The sequence below is a fragment of the Pinus tabuliformis genome, chromosome 6, assembly GCF_031772625.1.
Source record: "Pinus tabuliformis cultivar Carrire ecotype Pingquan chromosome 6, CPIR1, whole genome shotgun sequence".
Taxonomy (NCBI): Eukaryota; Viridiplantae; Streptophyta; class Pinopsida; order Pinales; family Pinaceae; genus Pinus; species Pinus tabuliformis.
Genome location: NC_142292.1, coordinates 1,224,849,114 through 1,224,862,404, shown reverse-complemented (window position 1 = coordinate 1,224,862,404; position 13,291 = coordinate 1,224,849,114). Strand labels below are relative to the sequence as shown.

At 37.1% G+C, this 13,291-nt stretch overlaps 1 protein-coding gene across 1 annotated transcript in view; it reads left to right on the top strand.

The window, feature by feature from the left end:
• SQN (peptidyl-prolyl cis-trans isomerase / cyclophilin-40 (CYP40) / rotamase) overlaps positions 1-9,937 on the top strand; it is a 54,718-nt gene extending 44,781 nt beyond the window's left edge. The window contains exons 5-9 of the mRNA XM_089425766.1: positions 1,568-1,672; positions 7,264-7,339; positions 7,464-7,501; positions 7,641-7,728; positions 9,534-9,937. Coding sequence (XP_089281892.1) covers positions 1,568-1,672; positions 7,264-7,339; positions 7,464-7,501; positions 7,641-7,694 — 273 coding nt within the window. The 3' untranslated portion in view covers positions 7,695-7,728; positions 9,534-9,937. The remainder of the gene's footprint in view (positions 1-1,567; positions 1,673-7,263; positions 7,340-7,463; positions 7,502-7,640; positions 7,729-9,533) is intronic.
• The last annotated feature ends 3,354 nt before the right edge of the window (positions 9,938-13,291 follow it).

Below are 13,291 nucleotides of genomic sequence, written 5' to 3'. Positions count from 1 at the left end.
TAATATATATATATATATATATATAACACAAAAACTAAAGTTAAATTTTTAATATAGTAAACTTAAATTTGTAATAAATTAAACCAACTATTAACCTGCACCATGGCCGCTCGAAGAGTTTGACCGCGACCACGTCTCCGCTCGACGAATTGGACTATGACCAGGCGAGCTGCACCACTTTGACTGTGTGCACCACGACCTTGACTAGCACAGTCGATAGATCAGACTGAGACCAGTCGAGCCCTTACCAATGTTGAGCAATTTCACTTTGAATTACCATCGGCTCCCACCCCAAAACAGTTGCACAGTTGCATTGTTGCCCTTCTGCTGAGCACCTGCAAGTCGCACTGTCTATTTCTTGAGCCTTCACCCTCTTGCACAACTTACAGAATAGCTTGAAGTTTTATAACAACTGCCAAAAGGAAGCCACGTTAACAATTCAATTAATGTTAACTGGGAGTAGAACGGTTAAGTGAGTCGACTTGACTGTTAACTGAGGATCTGCGCACATTACAGGGTTTGCTGGTCAGACCCGCCTCCAAAACCCACCGGATCTGCTGCTGAATAAAATGAAATGCCCACAGCTGTTGCCTTAACAAATCGTACGTGGATCCAGCTGGATCTGTATCTGTATCTGTTTCGGATTCGGGGATCCATGGGTCCATCTCTTGTCCCCTGCAGATCCGGTAATGTAAGAAGTAGATAACAAAAAACTGAGGGTTGAATTAATTGTAAACTTATGCATGGATGTGAGTTTTAGACATGGGTATAGGCAGCAAGTGCCTAGCTGAGGTTGGGGTTTGTAACCTGACAATGGAACAAAACATGCAGCAATGGGATATTCAAGCCTTTGGTATTTGTCTGAATGCGAAGCTAGTTTTAAATAAACTCGTATTTCTTACAAGAGTTTAGAAAGCTGCATAGTGGCACTGGCTTTTTGCCGATGTTTGAGGTTAGCATTAGAAAGTTCTATTTCACAGAACAGTAGTTTTTCAGCTTGATAACCATGGATTTAGGTACACTAAATCTGTGCTGCCCCTCTTTACACCCCAATGGAATTGGGGGAAGTGCATGGGATTTCATGTGGATTTATTTTGAAGTAAAAAGAGCAGTAGTTTGTCTTGTAAATAAGCAGCTCTCAATATCAGATGTACAAATAGAAAGTTGTTTGCATTTGTTACTCATTACACTTTAATCATTGACTTTTCCTGCTATATACTACATAACTATCTAAACCCATTTGGACTTTCTAACTGATTTTGAGTCACTTATTATTAGTAATGTTAGGCAAATGACCAGACAAGATTGAATTTGATTATGATTTTAAGTTTAGCCTTTTTACATGTCAATTTGAGAGTTGAGTGATAAATATATATGTGGCTTTCTGATGCATCCAGCCATATTATGGCTGTAGGTACTACCCTCTCATGTACAGTTATTTACTATTTTTTTTATGTTCATTTAGTTACTTGTCCTTGAACTGTCTTACTTATAATCTTTTCTCACTGGCAAACTTTAACTTGAAGTTGGGCATTGGTATGACATAAATTTTATGGTTGTTTTCCAGGCTTGTAAATTAAAATTAGGAGATTTAAAAGGTGCCTTATTGGACACAGAGTTTGCAATGCGTGATGGGGAAGATAATGTAAAAGCATTATTCCGTCAGGGCCAGGTATGTTGTTGATTGATCAAGGCAGTTGTTTCTCTTTAGATTTATTATATCAATTGATTTCTTTAAGGGATAAACATGAATAAATTCTGGTAGAGAATATTAAGATAATTATATAAATGAAATGGTTAGTAATATTGTGCTGCATATGGGTAGATTGTATTCATCACTGGAAACTAATGAAAGCATTAGGCCATACTTTATTGATCCGTGAGTGCTCCGTAATCAACATACTGCTGATTGTTAATTTTAAAAGGTTTGGACTAAATGTTGTAAAACTGCCGAGACTTGAAAAATTCATGAGAAAACTAAATAACAGACAAGGTTATTAAAGCAAAATGTTCAATGTGATTGCCCTGTCCGAGGTCTCAATCTCACTTACTCCTGATACCTTAGTGGTTACTTCTCTTATCAAAAAATCTTTTGGAAATGTTCCGTGTGTCTTGTGTTCTTTTGAGATTCAAGTCTTACCTTATCTTTTTTGCTCTAGGTTAAGCATCTTTACTGGTTTGCTTGGAAATTCTTTATTGGTTTTCTCTGGCTTCAGAGTTCAAACATGTTTCTTGTCAGAGGTTCCCCATGATGCATATCATAAGAGATTTATTTGCCTGGAATTTTGTTTTTTATGCTTTATCATTATTGGCTTGTGCTAAGTGCTTGCTAATGGAATATTCAAAGAAGTTTTTTAACATCTTAGCACAAGATTCTCATTTAACAATTTTGGAAAGCTGCGAGCACATGGTTCTTAATTTACATTTTTGGGATTCAGATTGTATGATAGTTGTTTTTTTCTTATTTATTTAATTTAAATATCTATATAATTTCTTTTTAATTAAAATTGCACGAAAGATAGTTTGTGCAGTTAACATGTCAATATTAAATTGTTATCACTGTACTACATAAGATACTTTGTATGAGAAGTCTTCCAAAGTTACTGTACTAGCACAAATGTGTGTGTTTACCACATTCATGCTTCTTGATGTTCTATTTACAATAAACACCAAATGCCATGTAAATTTTGATTTACGAAACAGGTCCCAATTTTTCAAGTTCCCACTCTTTTCCTTTGAGATACACATATGTGTTTATAGCTAACATGGGAATAGTTTGAGTCCAAGGCGACATCCAAGTCTCACTCTACGAAGTGAGGAAACTGATTCAAGTCAACTGGACATCGAGTGTAACCTTGTTCGAAGTCATACACGAGTTTGACTTGACAGGATAAAGACCCATACTTGGGTTGATTTTCTGACCTGATTTCACAGTAACGGACATGAACTGTGCAGAATCAATTATGTTACTTGAAAAAAGGTATATTATTATTAACCTTTTGAATTGCTGCATATCAATCATGTCAAAAGTGGCCAACTTTATAATTGAGGGCTCTATGTGTCCCGGGGCTTGAACCTAGGTCACTTACATAGTGATGGCCCATTTCAACCACTAGATCAGAGCCCCATTGACATTGATGAAATGGGTTATTGTTTAAAATTTTATTTTAAATGTACATTGCAATTTTTTTTTGTTACAACCAGAATGAGAATTTTGTATTTATATGCAAGTCTGCTACTGGATCGCAGCAAATACATCAGGTAGTACATAGCTATATCTTCAAATTTTTTTTTCTAAGCCCTTTTATCCAACAAAAGTACAAATTTTTCCACAGGGAATCCAAATTAGACAACAAAAAATGGGGTTTTGTAGGTATCTTACAAAACTGAACCACCAAAAACAAATTTTACACTTCATACTATAACTGATTGATAATGCAATCCTTCATAATTGTGCAATGCCAATCCATTTAGCTCTAAGGAATAGGAGAGGGCCTGATTCGGCCATTGATTTTTAAATCTCCCAATCTTAATTTACACCCTTCATTAGCACATAACTCTGCATCTTTATTGAGATCATGGAGAACATGGAAATATGCTATTGAAGAGAACCCTTCTGCTGTTTTCCTAATTCTTTCATAAAACTTCCTAATGTTTTGTCCCTTGTCTATATTTTCCTTGAAATCCTGCCACTGCTTGAATGAACAAATATGAAACTAATTAGTTGCCCCAAGACACAAGATTTGTCTACAATGAATAAGCAGAGATAAAGAAACAGTCACACAATCCAACACAATTTTTCTTGGGAACCCAACTGGGAAAACCCTCTGCTAGCTGTAGAATTTTATAGACAGAATTGAGCAATATAGAAATGTTACAAGGCAATCTGTTTCACTAGAGAACAAGCTTGTTCTCACTGCTAACACTTAGCTGAAACCTGCTTGCAAGAAACCCCAACCCAGCTCCTAAATCCCTGCGCTGTCTGGCTCCAAATTCCTAGCGCTTGACAGCCCCTATTATTTAGGAATTAATTCCTAAATCTTAGCGCACTTTCTGCAAGGAAATTCTCTGTCAAGGATCTGTGTATAGGCTGTTCCTAGGTACGCTCTTCTCACAACCAACTCTCACACAAAACTCATGCTCAACAATAATGTACAATGATGTGCCCTTGTCCTCCTTACAAGCTTTTTGATCATGCTAAATCTGGCTTGCGTAAATTTGGAATATGAGTTGAGTTCGACTCATCATGCCTCAAATAGAACTTGAAGCTCTCTAATTGGTCTCTTTTCAAATATAACTCGCACTTGGAGACAAACAGAACTGAGCCTCCAACTCTTGCGAATGAGTTAACTACTTCATAACTGGTCCTAATTTCTAGAAACTTGGGCATGCTAAAGGGAGACTTGAGCGATGTCTATCTTGACTAAGGCACAAGTCAAGGAGACCTTTCTCGCTGCTATTTTCAACACTTCCTCTTAGCGAGGAAGGGATTTTGTACAACACCCAACTTATCTCTGAAATGAAAGAAATTGCTTCTTGCCAATGCCTTGGTCAAGATATCCGTTGTCTGCTCCTCTGCTGGATTGTACGGTAGCTTCACTATCCCTTTCTGCACACAATCTTTGAGATGATGATACCTGATCTCGATATGCTTTGAGTGATCATGAAACACTGGGTTTTCAGAGAGCTTGATTGAACTCTGATTATGACAATGTATCACAGTAAGCTCCATCCTCTGTTTGAAAAGTCTCACAAGCAACTTCCTCATCCAAATAGCCTTGCATGCTGCCAAACTGGTAGCCATGTACTTGGCCTTTGCTGAACTTGAGTGCAACTAATATCTGCTTCCTACTGTACCAAGAAACAACTGCTGACCCAATGCTGAAGACGCCACCTAAAGTCCTCTTCCGAACTGTGGAGCAGCTTGCCCAGTCTGCATCTATGAAGCCCTCAAGCCTCACTCCATCAACTTATCTGTACCACAATCCATAATCTGTTGTGCCTCTAAGATACCTCAAAACATGCTTTCTAGCAACCCAGTGAATTCTAGTCGGTCCCATCATGCATTGACTCAGTTGGTTGACTGCAAAACAAATATCAGGGCGTGTGTTGACCAAGTACATGAACGATCTGATGAGTTGCTTGTATACTGTAGCATCCACTTGCTGCTCTACTAGCATCCACCTTCCTCCAATTTGTGACTAGAGGCATGGCTGTGGGCATGCAATCCTGCATACAAAATCTGTAGAGAATCTCTGTAGTGTACTTCCCTTGTTCCACGAAGATCTCACCATCACCTTGCCAAACCTCCAAGCCAAGGAAATAATGCATAAGCCCCATATTATTCATCTCAAACTCCCAAGCAGGTTCCTCCTTGCAATTCTGGATCAAGCTGTCTGCTCTAGTCAATATAAGATTATTAACATAGAGCACTAGAATGAGCGGAAGCCCTCCAACCATGATGTAGCATAGGTTGCCAACCGCCTCACTCTTAGTGAAGCCCAGTGCTCGAAGGTAGAAGTCAATACAAGTGTAGCATGCTCTCACAGCTTGCTTGTCCAGTCCAAGTATTGTATATCCTCAAGCCCCTCTGACAACTCCATATAAATATCCTCCTCAACCACTCCTTTGAGGAATGTTGTATTCACATCCGTTTGGTAGATCTTCCACCTCATGTGTGTTGTAAGTGCCAGAATAGTTATGATGGATGAAGACTGTGCTACTAGGGCAAAGGTCTTATCATAGTCTATGCCCTGAATCTGTGAGAAGCCCTTGGCCACAAACCTGGCCTTGTTCTTCTCCACACTCCCATCTGCTCGATGCTTCACCTTGTACACCCATTGTGAGCCAACTACTAATTTTCCCTTGGGTCGTGGCATAATCTCCTAGACATCGTTTTTCATGATGGAGGAATATTCTTCCACCATGACATCCTACCAAACCTGCGTCCTTATAACTAGAAGGCTCAATGTCCACCACCTATGTCATCAGTTCCATATACCTTGTGTACCTCTGTGGCTGCTTGCTTTGCTTGAACATGGTGCTAGGAGCTTCAACTTGCTCCTGGGCCTCTTGAATCAACTTCTTGGCCCGCTTGGCTTTCTTCCTCCCAGTGCTAAGAGTCTCTAGCTGAGTTCTGATTCTGTTCTCTTCTCCTCATCATCTTGCTCTGCATCCTACTGATCCTGTTGTACGGGCCTCTTGCCATGTGGTTGAGATTCAATCTGTGATCCTGGCTGAGGCTCCTCCATCTTAGGTATTCCAATCCACTCTCGCTTTAAGGACTCCTTCAGAGCTCTGGACTCCTCAAACCTCATATCTCGTCTGAGAACCAACTTCTTGAGTCTTAGTTGATACAACCTGTATGCCTGAGCTGTCTCACTGTATACCACGGAAATTCCCTTTTCTGCTGTGGGCTCAAATTTCTTCCTACTATTTTGGGTACATGGCAGTAAACTTTTGTGCCAAAGATACGAAAGTGTGAAACATCAGGCTTCTTGTGCCAAAGATAAAACATTTCCCTTTTCTTCTTATAACTAGAGGAAGTACATGCTATTATTGCTGCATGCTTGGATCAGGCTTTACTGATCTGGTCCTGGAGCACAATGTGCTGGCATCTAGGGTGTGCAAGTATGGATCCAAGGGTCTGTCCTGGAGATGTCTGCAAATTTTTTGCGCATAGTAAGTTTGGGTGCATTTCTCAAGTTGGCAAATTCACCCAAATAAAAAACTGAGAGCAAGGAAAATCTAAAATATTCTAATTCAAAACATATCACCATATGACATGCGGGATACTAATTATTCATGTGGTAGAACAACCTGGTGAAGTCTCTTGTTGGTGTGTTTTGTTGGCAAGTCAACTCGATTTTGTAACAACAAAAATTTGACTGATGTAGTATCTTTCTATTTTGAAAATCAGAATCCTCACAAAATGCCCTTTGTGCACCAGCTCCTGTGTGTTTGCTACTTCCCTGAGGATTATGAATTGTTTTTCCAGAGCCTTAACAAATACTGTATTTTAAAGTATTGCAGTAACTTCTTATTATGGATTTCGATTTTAATAAAGCTATTTCAGAAATTGTCATCAGAACTAGTTCCCAACATAGTTTTGATTTTTTTGTTCTTTGCTTTCGTTTTAAAATTGTTTCCTGGGTTCTCTTATGGATAGAGATTTGTAGTACTAATATTCTTTTTCTGACTGTAAATTTTACAACACGTTGCTTGTTCTCTTTAAAGGGAAGTAATCTCATTGGTTGTTTTCAGGCATACATGGCTCTGAAAGATGTTGATTCTGCTGTAGCAAGCTTCAAGAAAGCATTGCAGTTAGAACCTAATGATGGTAACGTACATTTTGTGCTTGCTGAAGTATAATGCTGATCATAACACACCAATTATCTTTCATTGTCTTGTTTTAACAGTTTTTCTTTTAATAATGTCCATCTTATTTCTTTTCTATCTTGCAGCCGGGATTAGGAAAGAGCTTGCAGTTGCCACGAAGATGGTACTATTATATAAAGAGTTTGCAGTGGATTAATTTGGAAATGACAAATATACTAGCTTCTTGGTTTTGTGCACTAGAAAATGTTTTATGATGATGCTTTGCTGGAAGTTTTATATTTATCTAAAGATACTATTTGCAGATTAATGACAGACGTGATCAGGAACGGAGAGCCTATGCAAGGATGTTTCAATAGTCTATCTTATCATTTTTGTCCGCTTGTAGTTTAGGTAAGTATGCTATTCTTTGTTGGGTGTAATTATTCTTTCCCTGGCACGAGATTTGCTTGGTATGCTAGAAATTGTTTCTATCCACTTGGGATATGCCTTCTTTACCAGAACTAGGTTTAGATTCCTGAAACAGATTATCACTTCAGGCCAGTCAGAATTAGTTCAGCGATCTTCCCAAAATTTTAAGCGAAAATTTAAAAAAACAGAATAAAAGGTGAAGCCATGATGCCATCTTCCCATATTTTTAAGCTAAAATAAAAAAAAAACAGAATAAAAGGTGAAGCCATCTTCCCATATTTTTAAGCTAAAATTAAAAAAACAGAATAAAAGGTGTTTTGTAATTGTAACCCTGCTTGAGCCCACTAACACTAAAGGAACTCCTGTAAAACACCATAAGATGAGAAGCAAACAGAAGACACATTTCAAGAGAAGAAAAAGGGCAAAACTGACATTAAAATGAAGTGGTTTTTTCTCAAAGCAAAGAATATGGGTTTTTAATGGCCGAGAAGTAAATTCTTTTCACTTTGAAGTGGTCGTTTCTCAGACGGCAGAGGTTTTTGACTGGGGGACAGCATTTTCTGAATAGCACAACATATAACTTAGAGGATTTTTAATGATCTTTTAGCGAGTGATATTTACAGAATGAAGGTTGGAAATATGACAAATGGCATATTGAATAGAAATTACAAATTTGAAAGTTTTCATATTTTTATCTGAAACCCTACAAGAAACCGCTTTCTTAGCATTTCTCTTGTTTCTTCTGGTATTGGAAGCAGCTTATTCAAATTGTCATGCTGTTGCTAGACCAAAACCACTCCTGTTAATTTTTCTGATGCTAGATCTGATTTATTTTTACTTCAACAATTTATTAAGACCCTAGAAATTATTTATTTCAAATATTTCTGAATTTGCATTTAAATAAATACACTGGTATATTTATTATTAACTTAAAATGCAACGGAAATAAAATGAACAGATCAATTAGACCACAACAGCAAATTTACACCCAACACAATCTGTCTCTATTAAATTTCTTGAGAAAATTCTGGGTTAGACCCACAGAGAATACATAAAAAAATACAGTTGTTGGGCACCTGAAAACTTGGCCCTACTGGGAAAATCAGCCTCAAGGAATTCGGCCTCTGGAAATTGAACCACCTGAAGCAATTCAGCCCTGGGGAATAAACCCGTCTCACCTGCAAATCAGCCTTCCTTTCTCCCTGTCCCATACAGCCCCTGCATACTAGAGAGTTTGGCCTTCATGGATAACTCAGTGTTATCCACAATTTGGCCCTCTTCTTCAGCAACTCGGCCTCCCTATTTCCCGACCTTGGTGTCTTGAATTTTTCCCGAAATTCCATGCTGCATTTCTCCTCACTTGAGCCTCTCGCTTTAGAGAAAATCACCTTTTTCACACTAGTGTGTCTTCACCTCTCCCTTAGGCTTGTGATATAACTTCATGAAGTCAAAATTTCTTACCCTAATGTCCTAAGTGATGAATGACTAGGATTAGATCCTAAGCCTCATTTGAAATCAACAGTTGAGATTATATCTAAGTCCACAACAATTAATTAGATTAATTATTGTACTTTTCCTAAGCACAATCAAATATTAATATTAATTGTGCTTCTTAGAGTTGTCATTGTCCTGCCCAAGTATTGTATATATACTCTATTACTACATTTTTCATTATGCGAGCTGTGCGTGTAAATAAGTATTTGGCTTGAAGAAATCATGATTGTGTTACTTTTAATATGCTTGTAAGTTGTTTATTTCGAATTCTAACAGGTTATTTGGTTTTACAGGATATTAGGAAGAGTTTAGGGAAAGGACAGGCATTTGATATCTCTCATTGGACTATATCGGGATTCCTTTTTAAAAGTACCCAGTGGTATAGGAACTGAGCAAGAGGCAAACAAATTCAAATCAGGGTTGAGCCAGGATTTTACATTTTAACGAATATGTCGATAATATGGGTTGTCAATGTCTTGCAGCAATGTCTTGCAGCATCGCCAATGTCAAGTGTGAATAATGAAGGAAAATATTTTTTCAATTGATTGAACATGGGCAGCATTTTGAAATTAATTCCCTTTTAAATGTGGACAGAGGCACTATAAGAATGCGAAATATCGTCGTAGCACGACTAATTGTTTTTTAACTTGGGCTTTTCTTTTTTGAAGGTGAATGTGAAAAATTCCTTGCTGGTAGATATTGTTGAGTTATAATGGACAAAAATAGAGCCAGTAAGCAATGGTGATTTTTCTTAATGAAAAATTGATATTATTGCCAGACATCTACTCACCTTGTGGAGGAAGCTCCTATGTATTAGTGGAACTGAGTGAAAACAACCTTTTAATGTAGGTAGTTATGTTATTTTCCCAGTAATGCATTCAATTACGTTCACCTGTTTTCATGTCATCTATATGTTATCTGGTAATTTTAAAATTTTGGCTTGGGTGATGGGGCAAATACATGTAAGCTTTGTGAGTTTGATATGTAGCCCTCGACAAACGTGTGCTTTTTGTTAGGTCTTTATTTGTGCTTGCTTTACTTTTTCATTTAGATGTAGTCAATCTGAGTTTTGTCAAATTCAAATTGTATTTAGCTACGCTTGTAGATTGGATACTAAGTGCTGCACACTACACGGGGGAAGGTGTTGAGAATATTTGATCAGTATATTGTGACCGTCTTATGGCCATGTCTCTTCAGAGGTTTCTTGTTCTTTAGAATCTGTTCATCATGTGCACGAGGTATTGTTCTAATCTGTACAACTATCTAGGGGTTGCAGATTCCTTGTAAATCCTCAAGGCATGGATGGACGATACGAGCTTAATCTAATGTACAAGCGGCATATTTTATCATAATTTTATGAGTATATATGACAAATTTCAACTACTTAGAAACATCTTAGAAATTTCACCTAATTTATTTTAGTGTCTTTCCTTTGGAGTTTCATAGAATTTTCAGGGCTATCGCTGAATCTGGAATATAGATGACAGTAGGATGTCATATGTCCAACCAAATCAATAAGCAAACTCAAGAAATAGACATCGAAAATATCTACTTATTCGTAGAATTTCCAGTGCCATTGTTGAATAGACATCGAAAATATCTACTTATTCGTAGAATTTCCAGTGCCATTGCTGAATCTGGAATATAAATTACACCAGCAGTATATGTCATATCTTTCTTATCAAGTCACTAAGGAAGCTTAAGAAATAGAGATTCAAAAGAGGTATATAAATTACACCAGTAGTATGTGTCATCTTTATAATCAAATCACTAGGGAAGCTTAAGAAATAGAGATTCAAAAGAGGTATATAAATTACACCAGTAGTATATGTCATATCTTTCTTATCAAATCAGTAGTATATGTCATATTCTTTCGAATCAAATCACTAAGGAAGCTTAAGATATAGAGATTCAAAAAAAGTACTTGAACATGTGAAGATTCACAACTCCTATGTTACAACTCTTTTATCAATTAGATCTCAGAACATCTGGCATTGGAATAACACGACCCTTTTAACTTATCCAAATAGGGTTATTTCAATTGCTACAAAGTCTTGCTAGTGCATTCACTATCAACAAGAATTGAGATCTTATCATTGCACCAAAGGCTTGACAACTAGCTAGCATCACACCATGTTCATCCTTGATCTTCCCTTTGTATTGCTTGACAACTACCTAGCATCACACCATGTTCATCCTTGATCTTCCCCTTGTATTACATGTTGCCATCCTTGGAACCCCAATGGTATTACATGTTGCCATCCTTGGAACCCCAATGATATCACATGGGGCATAAGGAGATTTACAAATTTGCACAAATTTGCATTGCACATGCTCCAATAGCATTAAGTGCTTCGAGATGTGAATGATCTAATTACTAAGTTGCAAATACAAAGACACTCTCTTCCCTTTACATAAGATAGGTGAGGGAGACAAAAAAATTGAAAATGCTTGAGTGAGCCTATCTGAGGTGTACATTTGGTGGATGGCCTCCACCTTTTAAATGGCGCATTTTGCATGATAAATGCTCTCCATCAGAAGTTTTCTCTTTAATACACATTGCAAGTAGTGTGCCATGTAAGACTTGCTCACGCCGAACACTTCGTGTAATAGAGTCCACGTCACATCCAATGCCAAGGTCCCATCATCTTCAATATGTGTGCCATGTAGTTTTCAAATCGAAACACTTAGTGCGATAGAGTCAAAGACATATTCAATTAAGGTACGATAGAGTCATAACTACATTCAATGCCAAGGCTCCATTATCTTCAATATGTGTGCCATAACTACCTCCTTAAGAAGTGACTTATTTAGTGCATGTATCAAGGATAAGTATATACTTATAGTAAGCTTTTGAGAAGTGACTTATTTAGTGCATGTATCAAGGATAAGTATATACTTATAGTAAGCTTTTTAAACATCAAGTATCCAAAACAATGTAAGATGATGCATTAAGGGGACAGGGTTTCACCATGCATTCTACATAAGTTGAGGTGCAATTTTAGCACGTGGTAAGTGCATTTAGAGCAACCCAAAACTAACATTCACTCTTTGTTTAGAATGTTCTAGGTGCTTTTAGAGCACAACCCAAAACCTAACATTCCCTTTTTGTGATGAAAATGTTTTCATAAATACACCATGTTTCTCCCTAAATATCTTGAAGTGACTTACAAATATTGAGGATATGGTTAGAAGCTCAAGCATCCTTTGTGCTTCATCAATTAGTGATGAACATCGGTCACTAAGCTTGGAAAGCCATGGAATACATGAATCTATAAACAATACATCATTCTCGACACTAACTACGCATAACCTAGTATTTTGTTGTACATGTTAATATATACATTGCATCTACGAAGTAGGGTCAATGAAATCAACTTCTTCATCATAAGTAAGCTTAAAATTTGTCACCATGGTTGTGGTGAAGGGATTGCAATCAAACAATTATAATCTGATTTTGCCAATCTTTGTAGCTAAGCATTTTGAGCTACTTGTAATGATTAGGTCATCTATGCATAGACCCATGAAACCCCCCAACATTAAACTTTGTCCTGCATTTATCTATAATCCTATAAGTTGCATGTTGGATATTGCACAACCATTTGGAATCAATCATTGGTTTCTCCATAAGGTGCCATATAATCTCTATGGCATTATTTTCATTTATGTAGTGAAAAACCTTAGTGTTGACATCTTCTTGTTCTTTTTCATAGGCCTCAAAAATGGAGGCCTTGCACAACATTGCTTTGTGATGTACAAGTGCCACATGATCAACTAATAAGTTGTAAAGGTAATAATTTGCACACCTTTAGCCAAAATCTTTGGATTTGTTAGGGTACAACCATAGATGGTGCATTGTTGTCCTTCAAAAGCAACTGTACATAATAAATGACTCCGTTTATTACTAAAATTGCAAGAAAATTTCTGCAAATATATGAAATATATATTGACTAATAAATGACTGATAACACTAATGTTATAATGAACCTTGTGACAATTTACTTGACTAGTCATGACATGAGGAATATGTCCTTTAACTTTTCACTAAACT